General features: G+C 44.9%; 1 protein-coding gene across 1 annotated transcript in view; it reads left to right on the top strand.

Annotated features, from left to right (window-relative positions):
- The window catches only part of DNAJB6 (DnaJ (Hsp40) homolog, subfamily B, member 6), an 89,942-nt gene that overhangs the window by 19,657 nt on the left and 52,676 nt on the right, over positions 1 to 17,609 (top strand). The window contains exons 2-5 of the mRNA XM_011993989.1: positions 5,575 to 5,665; positions 11,553 to 11,662; positions 14,569 to 14,628; positions 15,419 to 15,529. Of these exons, the coding sequence (XP_011849379.1) occupies positions 5,601 to 5,665; positions 11,553 to 11,662; positions 14,569 to 14,628; positions 15,419 to 15,529 (346 nt within the window). The 5' untranslated portion in view covers positions 5,575 to 5,600. The remainder of the gene's footprint in view (positions 1 to 5,574; positions 5,666 to 11,552; positions 11,663 to 14,568; positions 14,629 to 15,418; positions 15,530 to 17,609) is intronic.

The raw sequence follows: 17,609 nt of genomic DNA on the forward strand, positions 1-17,609 counted from the left end.
GGGGTTTCACCGTGTTAGCCAGGATGGTCTCGATCTCCTGACCTCGTGATCTGCCCGTCTCGGCCTCCCAAAGTGCTGGGATTACAGGCGTGAACCACCGCGCCCGGCCAGTTTTTTTTCTTTTTAATTTTTCAAATGTTTTGTAGAGACTCTTTCGCCTTGTTGCCAAGGCTGGTCTCGAACTGCTGGGTTCACGCAGTTTGTCCGCCTTGGGCTCCCGAAGTGTTGGGATTACAGGTGTGAGCTACCGCACCTGGTCCAGTTTGGTATCTGTGTCCTTTTGACATACATTTCGTCTTTTTGAACTTTTTAAACTTTATTTTGAAATAGTTTTAGATTTACAGAGAAGTTGTAAAGATAGTACAGGGATTTTCCTGTATACCCTTCACCCAACTTTCCTTAATCCTTCTGTAACTGTGGTAACTGGTGAATTTCTCAGAAGTAAGCAGTTGACACCGCTACAGTACTGTTAAATGTGGACTTTATTCGCATTCCACCTGTTTTTCTGCTAACGTCCTTTTCCTGTTCTAGAAACATCTGAGGAACCCAGATCGTATTTAGTTGTCATTTATTCTTAGTTACAGGTTGTACCCTTGTTTTTCTTGACCAGGTGTGAGGGGGGGTGTGTGTGTGTGTGCGTGTGTGTGTTTATATGTGTGTGTGTGTGTATATATATATATATATTTTTTTTTTGTGATAAGTTGGGCCTGGTTAGTGCTTTGATGGGAGATAGGGTCTCCTTCTGTTGCCTATGCTGGAATGCCGTGGTGCAGTCATGACTCACGGCAGCCTTGATGACCTTCCTGGCTCAAGTGATCTCCCACCTCAACCCCATGAGTAGTAGCTGGGATGACAGACACATGCCACCATGCACAGCTACTTAAAAATTTCTTTTGTTGGGCAGAGTTTCACTGTGTTTCCCAGGCTGATCTTGAACGCCTGGGCTCAAGCAGTCCTCCTGCCTTGGCTCCCAAAGTGCTGGAATTATAGAAGTGAGCCACTTTTCCTGGCCTGAGTCTGATTTTTGGATAGCTTTTTAAATTTTCTTGCTTGATCTAGCATTAGCCTGTATAGTAAATTTTTATTTCATCTAATTCTGAATTGACCTATCCTTTATAGCTGGTTTTGTCTGGGGCAGGACCACAGATTGTATCTGTTGTGATAATAATCTACACATTTATTAATTTTTTTTTTTTTTGAGTTGGCATTTATTCTTTTTGAGGTGGAGTTTCGTTCTTGTTGCCCAGGCTGGAGTGCAATGGCGTGATCTTGGCTCCACCACAGCCTCCGCCTCCCGGGTTCAAGCAATTCTTCTGCCTCTGCCTCCTGAGTAGCTGGGATTACAGGCATGTGCCACCACGCCTAACTGGTTTTGTATTTTTAGTAGAGACAGGGTTTCTTCATGTTGATCAGTCTGGTCTTGAACTCCCGACCTCAGGTGATCCACCCACCTTTGCCTCCCAGAGTGCTGGGATTACAGGTGTGAGCCACCGCACCCAGCTATTCATTTTTAATTTTAATTTTTTAAAAAATTTTATTTTCATTTTTTTGGAGACAACCCAAACTGGAGTGCTGTGGCACGATCTCGAACTGGTCTCCCAACTCCTGGGCTCAAGCAGCCCTCCCACTTTGGTCTCACAAAGTGCCAGGATGACGGGTGTGTGCCGTTGTGCCCAGCCAATATCTGCACATTTATAAGCTGACATCTGTGAGAGCAGAGGGCAGGATGAAATTAGAGGCTGCTGTAGGTCAGGGTAAGAGAGAACGATGCTGGTGAAGATAAAGAACAGTGAATGAACTTCAGATATTTCAGAGGTAGACTCGGCAGAATTTTGTGATTCATTTGTGTCTGTGTGCTGAGTTGTGATGTTGGTGAAGGTGAACATTTCGCAGGTACCTCAGAGCTCAAGGTAGAATTTACTAGAGAAAGACCAGGTGTGTAGTGGGTGAGAAGGATTAAGAGTTAAATTTTGGTCGTGTTCTATTTGGGATGTCTGCTGGACATCCAAGTGGCTGTGTCAAGTAGTCATCTGTCTATTTGTGTCTGAACTGCCTAGGAGAGCCCTGAGCTTGGAACTTACATTTGGGACTCATTGCTAAGTAAATGATATTTACGTAAGGGGAAAGGATGAAAACCCACATGTCGGATGAGAGTTGACCTTGAGCCTTTAGAGTTCCCGTAGTTTCTTCAGCGGGCCAGTGGAGGGGTGAAAGCTGGTGATGGAAGGCAGATGGAGAGAGAAGTCGGACAAGTAAAGCTGGGAAACTCGTCTGTGGGTGGTGCTGTAGGTTTTTTACTGACCTTAAATAAGAGCCTCCAGTGGCAGACAGTGGGGAGCTGCAGCAGAACTGGGGGATGAGTCCATGCAAGGGAGTGGAGAGGCTACGGGTAAGCAGTGCAGTACGGTGGCGGAGGTGAGGGCATCCCCTACAGGGGGTGGCTGTCATTACTGCCTTTACGCTTTCCTTGTAGGGTAGCCTTCATTTAGTAAGGACACTAGCCATTTGATGGAGTGCTGTGAATACTGGGTGCCCTTAGTGGATGCTGCACGTACATGTCAGAGCAGGCTTTCAGTGAGTGTTTTTGGTGATGAAGTAAATCACAGCATTCCCCAGCTGGCCATGCGGCCCTCGTGGCCCTCGCCCACACCCACGTTCTCACCTCTATGCTGGCTGCCTCGGGGGGTGTCTTCCTCCCATTCCCACCACCACATGCACAAACACAGGCACACAAGTGTAGATAGAGGATGAGCTGTTTGGACTTGCGAGAGCACGTGTGCTTGGTGTGTGGCCTCTTGCTATATATAGTGCTCAGGGGATGATCCAGATGTCTGGCATGGGAAGATTGGTACTGAGATTTCTGCTCTTGTTCTGTTAGTGAGAGTGGATTAGCAGCTTCCCCCTGTTTCTGCTGGGTACTGCTGCTGGCATCACTGCCAAAACGGCACCTCAGATCCTTGGCAGCAAACTGGAGCTCAAGTGAAAATAACCTCACATAGTCACTCAGCCAAGGGAGTGAGAGAGATGTGAGGAAATGCTGGCTTTCCTGCTGCTTGTTGGCTGCTCTGCTCTGTGTGCTGTGACTGATGGGCAGGTTTTTAGTTACTGAAAGAAGATTGCAGTGTTCCTGCTTACGGGAATCGACTCCTGTCTTTTCTCTAGAGACTAGTTGGACTGGTGTGGTTTGAATTCTGTATGTTGCCATGTCATTCTAACTACCAGAGAGGAAATCTTTCATAATTGGGTGTCCTTACCTTGTAACTTATTACATAAAAAAGTCCCTAAAATGTTATATTGAATATTTCCAAATGGAGTGGAAAGAACTGTATGGTGGTATACCCTTAGGCACCTTCTCCAATTAATATTTTATCTTTGTTTTATTATGTGTCCAGGAAAGCTGATAATGTTAAGTTGGAATAATTACAAGAAAATAGGAACCATACAAGTGTTTTTCTAAGTTGTAATTTTAAAAATACTGGGAACAAATCTACTTAAGAAAAAGAACATTTTGATACTTTAAATTCTGTATCTTGTGGTTGACATTTTAAACTTAACACCTAGAATCTTTGCTCTCATGTATTTGAAGATGTACATTCCTTTCTAAGTTTGATGTTAGTCATTCCATCGAATTGATAATGTAGTTTATATACATCTAGATAGATCATGATTTCCATTATAGTTTTTTGTTTTTTGATTAAAGGACTTCCATAAAAACAAGAGTTTTAGGTACAGGTGTGGTGGCTCGTGCCTGCAGTCCCAGCACTTGGGGAGGCTGAGGTGGGAGGAATCCTTGAGCCCAGGAGTTTGAGACCAAGACCAGCAACAAACCGAGACTCTGTCTCAATTAAAAAACAAAAACAAAAAAAACCAAGAGTTTAAGTTTCCACAGATGTTTCTTTGTGGTTTTGTGATAATGTTTTTTTTCTTTTTCTTTTTCCTTCTTGCCTTTTTTTTTTTTTTTTTTTTTTTGAGACAATCTCGCTCTGTTGTCCAGGCTGGAGTGCGGTGGTGCAAACTCAGCTCACTGCAGCCTCCGTCTCCTGGGTTCAAGCGATTCTCCTGCCTCAGCCTCCTGAGTAGCTAGGACTACAGATGTGCACCGTGACGCCGACTAATTTTTGTATTTTTAGTAGAGATGGGGTTTCACCATGTTGGCCAGGCTGATCTTGAACTCCTGACCTCAAGTGATCCACCCACGTCAACCTCCCAAAGTGCTGGGGTTACAGGTGTGAGCCATTGCACCCGGCCCTGTTTTTTTTTTTTTTTTTGAGACGGAATCTCCCTGTGTTGCCCGGGCTGGAGTGCAGTGGTGCGATTTTGGCTCACTGCAACCTCCACTTCCCGGGTTCAAGAGATTCTCCTGCCTCAGCCTCTCAAATAGCTGGGACTACAGGCGTGTGCCACCTCACCCGGCTAATTTTTGTGTTTTTAGTAGAGATGGAGTTTCACCATGTTGGTTGGCCCAGATGATCTCGATCTCCTGACCCTGTGATCCGCTCCGCTTTGGCCTCTCAAAGTGCTGGGATTAGGGATGTGAATTGCCGTGCCAGGCTCTGCAGATTCTTGATTGTTGATTTAATAGAGTAGGTTAGCCAGTGAAATTTAAAGAAGTAAATTGGTTAAGAAACATCATGTCTTAAAGCAACAGTGTGTGTGTAGTTCCTCCTTGTGGGACCAGAGGGTGCATCCTCCTTCAGAGCTGGCAGGAGCAGAGTGGGTTTCGCTGAACGTTTTACTGCCCGGAGAAGTAACAGGGCTGAACCACGTAAGCCATAGGGGAACTTAGGGAACGAATCTCTGCTGCTGGTTTTCTCTCCACCTTCTAATCCGTAGTGATACCATCTAATTAGTGTGGTCAGCCGGCAATACTGTATTTGTTTGGTAGAGGAATAGATGGGAGCTTGGAGCCAGAGGGTAAAGTTACACTAACCACTGTGTAGTCAAAGGTCTTTCTGTCTTGGGAGATATGTGGGAGGGCTTTTACTGTTCCCTGTGTGGGTGACAGAATGGTGGAAGGATGGCTTTCTATTGTTCCCATGTGAAGTTGGTTCAGGGCAGGGACAGCGTGTTTGTCCTTGGAGCCCCATGGTCTTGCCCAGTGCCTGGCACAGGAATGCATTGAATGAAAGAGGTAACTGACGTTCCCTGAGCACAGACCGTGTCTAGGAACACACGACAGACTGTCAGCTAGTGGTCAAGTGGCATGGAGTCTGTGCCTCAGAGTCACCTGTTGTTTTTATTTAGTTTAGGCTATTATTAGGCTATTTCAGAGCTTTTCCCCCCATCTCTAGAAGGGTCTTAGGGCATGAATCTGAGAGCCAGTTCCCAGACAAGGTCTTAGCCCAGCAGGCTAGTGGTTAGCTGTAGAAGAGTCTTAGGGCGTGAATCTGGGAACCAGTTCCCAGACAAGGTCTTGGCCCAGCCAGGCTAGTGGTTAGCTCTAGTGGAAGTTCCCTCTGTAGGCCAGTAGGTGCTAAGTGACACCATCTCTTTCTCCCTCTCCAGACCCGTCCCACCACCGTGACTTGCCTATCCCCAGCATCCTCATCACTGACCACCTGTTTTTACTTGCAGGACCCATTCCAACAATCTCTTAAAACATGGTGGATTACTATGAAGTTCTAGGCGTGCAGAGACATGCCTCACCCGAGGATATTAAAAAGGCGTAAGTAATTTTATTTTGGAGATAATGCATCTGCACAGTGGTACATTGGTAATTGAGTAGTGTAACTTTTTCTATTGCCTGTGAAAACGACTTTTAGTGTAGTATACCAGTCTTTGAATGCCATGTAGTTTAATTTGACAGAGCAGTTAACAAGGAGCATTTGCAGTCTAGGTCTGGGCTTTGCTCTTCATTAGTCACTTGGTTTATATCTGAAGTTGATGAAAAAGTTACCGAGGATGTGAAATAATCCCAAACATCTTTTACTTTGGACTTTGAAAATGGAGCTGACTTGGCACTCTTGAGTGCCCTTTTGCAAGGCAGGGGCCCAGAGTAGGTAGCACTCGGATTTTCCTGGTGTGGTTGTTGGGCTCCAGCCTCTGCCATTGGAGTCCCTTCTGATTCATGTGAAAGTTTGAGAACTGCACCACTGCCTGTTGCACCTGCATCTGTGTGACCAGGGCCTGGCCAATGTGAGGAGGGCAATTCCAGCCGTAGAAGGCTCTCACGGTAACCTCAGTCTGTTTAATTAATGAAATGCTAACTGTGAATGTAGAGTGTACAGCAAAGACATCATGAGACAGATCGTTAGACATTCACATAGCTAGAGAGCAGTTAGCCTGGAATAGTTAGTATAATAATAAAAAAAATAACAATGCAAAAAAAAAGAAAAAGTCTGACCTAATAAAAACCACAACACAGGACTCTATGGGCTGTTTTCCAGTCAGGACAACCCACATCTCTCTTGGCGTGTACTCTCAATAAACTCTCTGCTCTGTTAGCTTAAAAAAAAAATTGTTAATAAATAATGAAGTTTATACTGCTAGACTTAGTGAGCCTGAAGATAGAATTAACTTTGTTTTTGGACCAAATAGTTCATTTTGATTAATTTTTAAATTTTAATAGAAAAATAGAGTCTCACTATGTTGCTCAGGCTGGTCTCAAACTCCTGGGCTCAAGCAATCCTCTCACCTTGGCCTCCCAGATTGCTGCGATTATAGATGTGAGCCACTGTGCGTAGCTGAGATAGTTCATTTTAAAATGCTAAATTATGGCCAGGCAAGTGGCTCACACCTCTAATCCCAGTACCTCGAGAGGTCTAGGTGGGAGGGTCAGTCTCAAGCCCAGGGGTTTGAGACCAGCCTGGGCAATGAAATGAGATACTGTCTTGACCAAAAAAAAAAAAGGGTGTGGTGGCATATGCCTGTAATCCCAGCTGCTCCAGAGGCTGAGGCAGGACAGTTGCTTGAACCCAGGAGGTTGAGGCTGCAGTGAGCCATGTTCGCGCCACTGCACTCCAGCTTGGGCAACTGAGCCGAGACCCTGTCTCTCAAAAAAAAAAAAAAAAGGCCAAGTCAGGATGACTACTGTTGGGCAGAGCTGACGTTGCCTGCAGATTATTTGAAACCTCTGCCAGGGAACCTAGTAGAAGCAGCCCACTGAGGAGAGGTCAGGCAGGCCTTGATATTGTCACCAATGGAGTGAGGTTTCCCACACTGAGGAAGCCTATGCTGTACACTTGAGGCACACACTGTTCTTATCAGTAGTATTAACAGCTTGACAGATTATAGAATGAAGGCAAATACTTTGCTCTTCTTGAATAAGTTAATGGGTGTATTAGTCTGTGTGTACGCTGCTGATAAAAACATACCCAAGACTGGGAAGAAAAGGAGGTTTAATTTGACTTAACAGTTCCACATGGCTGGGGAGGTCTTATAAACATGGCAGAGGGCAAAAGGCACTTCTTATATGGTGGCAGCAGGAGAACGCGGAAGAAGCAAAAGCGGAAACCCCTTATAAACCCATCAGGTCTTGTGAGGCTTATTCACTGTCACGAGAATAGCACGGGAAAGACCAGTCCCCCTGATTCAGTTACCTCCCCTGGCTCCCTCCCACAACACCTGGGAGTTCTGGGAGATAAAACTCAAGTTGAGATTTGGGTGGGGACACAGCCAAACCTTATCAGTGGATAAGCATAATATGTGTACAGTACCTTCAGTAATGATGGAACTTACATACCTTTATGATAGAGGTCATTAGAGAGTAGATTGGTTTTAGTTATTTGTGAGAACATACAAGTTGCTGAGTGTCTCTAGCATGATGTTGAAGTAGGAATTTAGAACAGCCTATTAACCTTTAAAAGCAGTGAGATTTCCTGCACTCCTGAGGGTACAGTTGTATAAATGCTGACTTTTAAAAATGAGGAGAATGATAGCTATGGGGTACATGCTGTTAGAACAGTCTACCTTGTGTACCCTTGGCTTTGTGTCTGTTGACAGTTTTTGTTTGAGGACTTAAAGGTCTGTGGCTGCCACCTATTCTGCATCTCTCCTGAGATACCATACTCTTCCTGTGTTTGAATCACACACCATGGGCCTTCCTTCCTTTTTTTTTTTTTTTTTTTTTTTTTTTTTTGAGACAGAGCCTCGCTGTGTCTCCCAGGCTGGAGTGCAGTGGCGTGATCTCGGCTCACTGCAAGCTCCGCCTCCCGGGTTCATGCCATTCTCCCGCCTCAGCCTCCCAAGTAGCTGAGACTACAGGCGCCCGCCACCACGCCCGGCTAGTTTTTTGTATTTTTAGTAGAGACAGGGTTTCACCATGTTAGCCAGGATGGTCTCGATCTCCTGACCTCGTGATCCACCCGCCTCGGCCTCCCAAAGTGCTGGGATTACAGGCTTGAGCCACCGCGCCTGGCCGGGCCTTCTTTCCTTGGTGCTGAAGTACTGGTGTGCAGGTCCAACAGATCTGAAGGTCAACATTCAAAGTCATTTGGCACTGTTTACACTTGCATGTCATATGTTGTATTACACCTTGATTTTTAAAGATTTTAGTAGGTGTATGACTGGGGCATCACAGTTGAATCTTGTCCTGCATTCTCATCTGTTACCAAGTTTTCATATGAACACTAGATGGTAGGTAGTACTGCACACTAATCATTTTTTCTCTTTTGTCTTTTGTATGGTCTGTTATTTTTGAGGATTTCTGGCACATTTAGGGTTATTTGATCCACTGCTACATGTTTATTTAGGTCCACAGTGACATAAATTACTGTTAAGTATTCTGGACTCCAGCTTTAATCAGATTTTAGTATGGTTAAGCCAAGGTTTTGTTGAACATGTTGCAAGTTAAATTGAGCCACGACAGCTTTACAGTAATAACTTGCCAAGTGTTAAAAGCACTGTCAGATTTGTATACTAGTCTGAGATTTTGAGGGGTATACTGCTTCTCTTTTTTAACATTATCCTCCTTTTGAATATATGCTGCTTAGGTTTTGTTGATTAGAGAATTTTTTTGTATTCATTCATGTATTCATGTTGAGCCGGAGGCTCGCTGTGTCACCCAGCCTGGAGTTCAGTGGCATGATGTTGGCTCGCTGCAACCTCTGCCTTCTGGGTTTAAGCAATTCTGCATCAGCCTCCTGAGTAGCTGGGATTACAGACGCACACCTTCATGCCCGGCTTTTTATATTTTTAGTAGAGATGGGGTTTTGCCATGTTGGCCAGGTTGGTCTCGAACTCCTGACCAGGTGATCCACCCGCCTCGGCCTGCCAGAGTGCTGGGATTACAGGTGTGAGCCACTGCACCTGGGCTTTTTTTTCGTATTTAAATAGCATGCAATTATTTGGTCAGTTGGAACTCTGCAACAGAATGTGACCTTGGTCCTAGAATCTTTGTGGAAGTCAGTGTTTTTTTTTTCCACTGGGTGAACCAAAGACTTTATTTTTCAAAAGCAGGTAACACCAAAGTACTACGTGGTATCCATATTCATTGCAAAAATGGTAATTACTGGAATTTTCCAAACGTCAAATGAAGTAAGGGGGATCAACGGTTACCACTATCATTTTCAACCAATATACAGATGTTCGCTCAAGGTCTAGGCTTTATTTCTACATAGTAGTATTCACATGAGTTCCCTAGGCTGAATTATTGTCAAAACGAGGACTCTTGAAGGTCGAGCCCACCTTAGTCTTGACTTCAAAGATGACACAGCAGCCAACCTAGAATCCTGGCTTGCTGCTTGAGTCCTGGAAGTCATGTCTTCTGATGTTTTACAACAAGCCGTGTCTCTGAAAACTAAAAGCAGACTTCAGATTCCTCTGAAACAGCGCTGGTTCCCAAGTGTTCCGCACCGTGGTACCCAGAGATGCTCAAAATGTGCTTTCCCTTATCTTTCAAAACCCACCACCAGGAACCCAAGAGGGACCCCACTTGGAGAGTTCCAAGATGAAGGTGTTTAAGAACCACGTTAACCCCAAGTAAAGGCAGCGGATGAAATTATCCATTTCTTTTCCTTATTTTTTTTTAAGTGAGACTACCTTGGCAAATGGGAAAATGACACCAATCATATGATTAGAGAAAATTGTTTTATAAATCCTCCTCTTGAAATTATGTTCAGGCCCCACACGGTAGCTTATGCCTGCAATCCCAGCACTTCGGGAGGCCAAGGCAGAAGGATCACTTGAGCCCAGGAGTTCGAGACCAGCCTGGGCAACACAGTAAGACCCCGTCTCTGTTTTTTTTTGTTGTTGTTGTTTGTTTGTTTAAAGAAAGAAATTCTGTTCAAAAGTATTTCAGACCAAAAGGAGGTCATAAAAACTGTTCATATGATTACTCTATGAGAAAAACATTCCTGTGTGGAAAGGGGCACTGAGGATCTGGCACAGAGAAACAAGGGCAGACAGGGCAGTGATAAAATCCAGCCCTAGTTTTCTAGCATGCATTTATGACCTCATGGATATGTCTGTACTGGGTGTTAATAGCCCCTCTTTGTACTGAAAAAAAAATTAGGAAATTAAAGTGAATCTGTGTGCTAATGAAGTCTGAAGTTACAGAATCTAAAAGCCAAGCCTGTAAAGTCTGTAAGGCAAGATCTTTATCATCAAGGATGGGAAGGAAGTCAGTGTTTTAACTCTGTTTAGATCTTGAATACAGCATAGAGGGTGTTTGAAAGATCCTGAGGTGCTGGCCTGTTTGGTGGCAGGTGACTCACCTTTGGCACACAGATGAGCTAAGTAGTGGACTGGCTGAGGAAGTAGGGTCCTGGGAATCAGAACATGGAAGGATATGGATGGTGATGTTCGATCTTACTGCTCAGTGACCCAGGCCTTTTTCTCCCTTTTTAAAAATTTTTTGAGACGGAGTTTCGCTCTTGTTGCCCAGGCTGGAGTGCAGTGGGGTGATCTCGGCTCACCATTAACCTCTGCCTCTTGGGTTCCAGTGATTCTCCTGCCGCAGCCTCCTGAGTAGCTGCGATTACGGGTATGCACCCCCATGCCTGGCTAATTTTGTATTTTAAGTGGAGTCGGGGTTTCTCCATGTTGGCCAGGCTGGTCTTGAACTCCTGACCTCAGGTGATCCGCCCACCTCAGCCTCTCAAAGTGCTGGGATTACAGGCGTGAGCCACCACATCTGGTGTTTTCCACTTTACTTCCTGTCACTGTCAGTCCATGTTGTGGACACTGTGATCTTCATTTTTCTCTCTCCAGAGGTTTGTTTGTATTATGCTATCAGGATTTTGTTTTTAAAACTTAACTTTAATTAGTATTTTTACACTTAATTTTGAGACGGTCTTGTTCTGTCGCCCCGGCTGGGCTACAGTGGTGTGATCATAGCTCACTGTAGCCTTGAACTCCTGGCCTCAAGCCGTTGCCACCCCTTAGCCTCTGGAGTAGCTGGGTCTATCTGGCTACACGCCACCTCACCTGGCTATCTGGATTTTAGAACTTTGTGTATTTCATTGTAGAGAAAAGGGAGGTTTTACAATTAAAACCGGTATTTATCTCACCAGTTGGCAGCTCTGAAGCCATTCTCGTGGTTAATGACGTTAGTTTCAAAAGCATAGTTGATTTCTGGGTTTAGAATGTGATCAGTATCCTTTATTCTTTTCAAGATACCGGAAACTGGCACTGAAGTGGCATCCAGATAAAAATCCTGAGAATAAAGAAGAAGCAGAGAGAAAATTCAAACAAGTAGCAGAGGCATATGAAGTGCTGTCGGATGGTGAGTGACACCAAGCTGCTGAAGGACCCTGAGCGGGCATGCCGGCGCGGCGTGGGTGTTGGGATCCTCCTAAGGGTAGCACAGTATGGACTCAAGTGACTTGTTTTTGATGCCAGCTGAATTTTGGGCCCCCGAGAGGTTTTTACTTTTCTTGTGAAGATGTGAATTGATTGAGGTAACCGCGAGTGCTGTGGAGTACCAGGGCTTCACTCTTTGGATGGCTGTTCTAAAACAGGACTAGGAACCCGGGAGAGAGGAGGTTGCAGGACTCAGGTCACTGTGCATGTGGCGTGCCTGCCCCCGTTGTTGTGTGTGATCATTCTGACCTCGCTCACCCCCACTGGCTTAAACAATACCGTGCCAGTGAAGTCAGCTTTACTACTTGAGAGGACGTCATTAGTTCCCAAGAAGAGGGGATGGAACATACAGCTAAAATTTAGTTTGCAAATTTCAGGCCTGTCTTCCCCTCCTGGGTCTGGAGCAGAGGTGTTATATGTTACTGGAAGTCAGATCCATTGGCTTAGTTCACAAAGGGGTGAGGGGTCAGGGGTCAGCTGTTGCCTAGATGCAGTTGGGGTTCCGTGGGGAAGTAAAAGGCTGTGCATGGGGCCTGGGGTGGGGAAACAGTGACAGAACTGGAAAGCCACACGATGCCCCTGTCTGCTGCAGTGCTGGGTGGCCTGTTGTGAGCAAAGGCCGAGGCATTTACAAAGTTAGGGATGGACTACCAGAACCCTGGAAGTGGGCACTTGGTTAGGTTAAGTGTATCTGCATATGGTCAGGTAATTGGCCCATATTTACAACAAATGTGGGTGTTTTTTAAATTTTTTTATTTTTTAAAGAAGGAACCCAGTTTGAGGCAGAGGTTGCAGTGAGCTGAGATTGCACCACTGTACTCCAGCCTGGGTGACAGTGCGAGACTCTGTCTCCAAAAACAAAACAAAACAAAAAACAAAACAGAAGGAACCCAGCGTAAGCTTGCCACCTTCAACAGCTACCAGCACACCACCAGCCTTGCTTTCTCTGGTGACACTGTGGCCCACCCTCTTCGTTTTAGAGGAAATCCCAGACATTTTACTTCAGAAATATGAAAAGACATAAAACACTGATACTTGAAATCATCTTGAAATGTGGCATTTAAGGTCTTGAACTGTTGAGCTTATTCATTGGAAAGTTGTTTTTTTTTTAAAGAGAGAGGGTCTTGTTAGGTTTCCCGGGGAGGCCTTGAACTCCTGGGTTGAGGTGATCATCCTCTCAGGCTCCAAGCGCCACTGCGCCAGGCTTGTTCCCTTGGACTTGTGTGCTGGAGTGACAGGAGGGCACAGGCCTCGGTGTTGCCATCTTGTTCTTCGGTTGTTGTTGTTCGTGTGCTAATTCAGTATTGCCAGATTCAGGATTTTAGGGACTAGTATCGTTAGGAAAAGTGAGGACCAAAATGAAGCTTCATACTTGATAGAGCAGCTTTAAACTCTCACACTGAAGAGTCGCTTGGTTCTTTCGGGAGGTGTGGGGTGTGTTCTTCATATCCTTTTAGGCAGCCTTAAGTGCGAGCTGGAGTTATCTTCAAAACATGGTCATTGTTCTTGCCATGGCACCGGCTACCTGAACCTGCTTGTAAGTGGTTTGCTTATAAGCCTGTTTTCCCATTTTGTGGAATGTGAGATTTTCTTTTACTTTTTACAAATTGAGAAGGAGTCTCACTCTGTTGCCCAGGCTGGAATGTAGTGGCATGATCACAGCTTGCTGCAGTCTTGACCTCCCAGGCTCAAGCGATTCTTCCATCTCGGTTTCTCGAGTAGCTGGGACCATGCACGGGTGGGTGCCCCTGTGCCCAGCTAACTTTTTTGTATTGTGTTTAAAGGTGGGATTTTGCCGTGTTGCCCAGACTGGTCTTGAACTTCTGGGTTTTAAGTAATCCACCTGCCTTGCCTGCGCAAAGTGTTGGGATTACAGGCGTTAGCCACTGCGTCCAGCCTATGAGATTTTTTTCAGGAGCACAGATGGTGTCATGTCAGAAGTACCAATGCTTCTAGTGTCATTCTTTTTGTTCTGGGATATAAGTAGCGTTTGGAATGTTAAGTGGGAAGGCTCGGGGGAGAGTGGCACGCTAGCACCAGGCCTTGCATCCAGGTGGTCCCTTTTCAGGGTGAATGAGCCTGCAGGGTGTTAGGTTGGCGCCTTTCTGGCACATCTACTTTCTACCACTTGCCTAGGCCCTGGCATGTTTGTTTTTGTGCTGCAGATTTTTGTAGTAAGATGGTGCACTTCTGTGGTTGGAATAATTTTGTACTTGGTCATGTGATTTTAATGTAGCATGCCTGGGCTCTGTGGGCAGTAGAGTGAAAGAAATGATCTAATAGAATTAAAAAAAAAAAATTTTTTTTTTTTTTTTTTTTTTTTGAGATGGAGTTTCGCTCTTGTTGCCCAGGCTTGAGTGCAGTAGTGCAATCTTGGCTCAGTGCAACCTCTGCCTCCTGGGTTCAAGCGATTCTCCTGCCTCAGCCCCCTGAGTAGCTGGGATTACAGGCATGCGCCACCATGCCCGGCTAATTTTGTATTTTTAGTAGAGATGGGGTTTCTCCACGTTGGCGAGGCTGGTCTCGAACTCCTGACCTCAGGTGATCTGCCCACCTTGGCCTCCCAAAGTGCTGGGATTACAAGTGTGAGCCACCGTGCCCAGCCGTAAATACTTACCAACTTAATGTGTTTTTTGAATTGTTTTTCAGCAGAGAGGTACAGAAAGTTTTCCCTCTTGCTTCCTTTTGTTTTAAAGAAAGGATGGCCATACTCCTTGAAATTTAATTGTAAAACACTGAAAACTGATTTACAACTTGGGAAACACCTTTTCTTTTGAATTAAGGGTTTAAAAGGAACTTGGCCTTACTGACTTTTCTTTAAATTTTTAGCTAAGAAACGGGACATCTATGACAAATATGGCAAAGAAGGATTAAATGGTGGAGGAGGAGGTAAGTACATGAGTTTTTTCTTTGAAGACAAATGGTCTTGGCAAGTAAGTTGAGTTTGTAAATCACGAGTCTCTTGGTCAGAGTCTATTTTGTATCAGTAAATAGAGATGCAACCTAGAAAGCATACTAAATTGGGGAGAGGACAGAGAAATTGATAGCATTTAAAAATCTTTTGTGAGACTAGAAGTATATGTTGGTGTACTACTTATAGGTAGGATACAATTTGTAACCATACTGCAATATATTGTGAACATACACCCTTAGATCAGCACTTGACGTTATGTCAAAATTATCTTAAGGGTTTGAAGAGCAGATTTTCCTGAAAAGCTAAAATAATGACCTTGTAGGGCCTATACTTTGTCTCCAAAAGTTCCCATGGTCACTGGGCTGTGACCAGCCTCCCTTGGAATGTTGGGAAATTATTGCTCCAGATCCACTGGGGCCACATGGCAGCTTCTGTGGCTCTAGGAGGCCAGTCGTCGAAGTGGATGCAAATACTCTTGGTTGGTAAACCTTCATAACAAATCATAAAAATGGTGTGTAATGTTACATGCCGATCATGGGTTTAGAGATGTCGAAAAGTAGTCTCAATATCTGCACTCATGTGTCATCAGTGCTGGGTACACTTTCAGTCAGTACAGGACTCATGTTTTGAATTACAGAGAACTTCAGGTTTATGAAATTTTTTTTTTTATTAGATCATGATTTGTATAATGTTCTGTCAAGAAAGAATTCTTTGCCTACAAAACACCAAAATTCATAAACTAAAAGCTGTGTTGTATTTGTGCAGGTGGAAGTCATTTTGACAGTCCATTTGAATTTGGCTTCACATTCCGTAACCCAGATGATGTCTTCAGGGAATTTTTTGGTGGAAGGGACCCATTTTCATTTGAATTCTTTGGTAAGTTAATCATGTGGGTTGACTTGGTGTGTGTCCATGACCCAAGTGAGGGTGAGGGCTTAGTATGACCTTTCTGTTGAATTAACATTGTGTTTTAGGCTGGGCGCGGTAGCTCGTGCTTGTAATCCCAGCACTTTGGGAGGCCGAGGCGGGCAGATCACCTGAGGTCAGGAGTTCAAGACCAGCCTGACCAACTTGGAGAAACTGCATCTCTACTAAAAACATGAAAGTAGCCGGGCGTGGTGGCGCATGCCTGTAATCCCAGCTACTTGGGAAGCTGAGACAGGAGACACACTTGAACCTGGGAAGCAGAGGTTGCGGTGAACTGAGGTCACGCCATTGCATTGTCGCCTGGGCAACAAGAGTGAAACTCCCGTCTCAAAAAAACAAAACAAAACATTGTATTTTGTCGTGAAACTTTGTGTTTAAGGCAGCATTGGACTAGCCTGGGCAACATGGTGAAACCCTGCCTCAACAACAACAAAAAAACCCACAAAAAATTAGCTCAGTGTGGTGGTGTGTGCCTGTGGTCCCAGCAACTTGGGAGACTGAGCTGGGAGGATTGTTTGAACCTGCAAGGTCGAGATTGGGCCACTGCACTCCAGTCTGGGTGACAGAGCAAGACCCTGTCTGAAAAAAAAAAGCAGCATAGGGGCTGTAAAATCTTTTCTCTTCTTCATCTTTGAAAATTTGTTTTGAAGTTACAACTTGAAAAATTAAAATAATAAAGGGTTTAATGTATTTTTTTTTCTTTGTTATGTATGGCCCTAGTTAACTTGCTTTTGCCCTCAGATGAGACAGTGGTAAGGGCATGGGTGCTGGTGTCTTGGAAATGTTGTTTCCCATTGAACAACCAATTTGTGTGTGAATTTGCCACATCATATTCCTGTTAAAATCATTAAGCATCATAGTACTGTTTGCAAGACCTTTCATCTGTGAACATTGTGAGGACCGTTGTTGAGAGTTTGCTGAAAGGCACCTCTGGAGCAAGACTGTGGAGGCCTTTGCTGAGGAGAGAATAGTTTTGTTAAGGGAGACAGTGCTGTTATAGCTGCTGTGTGATTGTAGGAAAATGGATTTCTCATCGACAGCATTTCAGTCCTGATGCCGGGTCCTAGGCTTTGGTGTGTGTCTTGGGCACAGTTTGGGTCAGGCACTTTTGTTAGTTGTCTCCTGTTAGTCTTCTCACCCACCAACCACTGGACTTCCTGTGTGATGCGGTGGGTGACCCGAGAGGTCAGGATTAAACGTGTACTCCTGTAACTGTTTTTGTCTTTTGACTTATTGAGAGGGAAACACATTGTGTGTTTACTTCCTTCATTGCCTGGAGCATGGGTGAAGAAACTGACCACCACCTGCAACCCCCAGGAGGGAAAGAGAAGAGCAGTTGTGTCTGCAGATAGTATAGGGGAGACACGTGGAGCCCCTGCCTGCCGCAGACTGTGAAGATTGTGCTTCTTTATAGAAGCATAGTCACTCATATCTGGTAGGTCTTGGGCCTTTTGCATGGTGCAGTTCTTCAGTGTATCTCAAATGGGGATTCAAAGAGGTTGTCCTTACACCTTATTATGGGCTGGGTGGCTTGAAGAGAGCCCCTTTCTGAGGGAGGAAGGACAGTCAGTGGCCTCAAGCATTTTCAGGGAAACTGAAGCTAAGCAGGGGATTTCAGATTAGGGGACCGGGAGACTGGTCTGCTCATTTTTGAAGTGCATTTGCTGTAATCGCTGCTGCCATCAGCAGAAACAGAGCTCAAGAAAGAACCATGTTTACATCCTTCCCTCACTGACCCTCACAGGCACGAAATCTTCCTCTAAGAGACCGTCTCTGTCTTAAAAATGGCCTTTGCGTCTTGCTGTAGCCTTCAGCAAACTGCATTTGTTGCTTTGCCGGACAGGGCAGTGTTGGGGTTGAAGTCCTGTGTTCTGATCCTTGATTCTCATGGTGACCAAGCGAGGAGGAAGTCCCACTCTTCCAACACCGTGGCTTCTATTCTAGGGCATGTGAGGTGAAAAAGGCTGTCCTCTCAGTGTCTGAGACCGGACGTCTTAAACAGGCGCTTTCTTTTTTTTTTTTTTTTTTT

Source organism: Mandrillus leucophaeus, unplaced genomic scaffold (assembly GCF_000951045.1).
Source record: "Mandrillus leucophaeus isolate KB7577 unplaced genomic scaffold, Mleu.le_1.0 Scaffold44, whole genome shotgun sequence".
Classification (NCBI taxonomy): Eukaryota; Metazoa; Chordata; class Mammalia; order Primates; family Cercopithecidae; genus Mandrillus; species Mandrillus leucophaeus.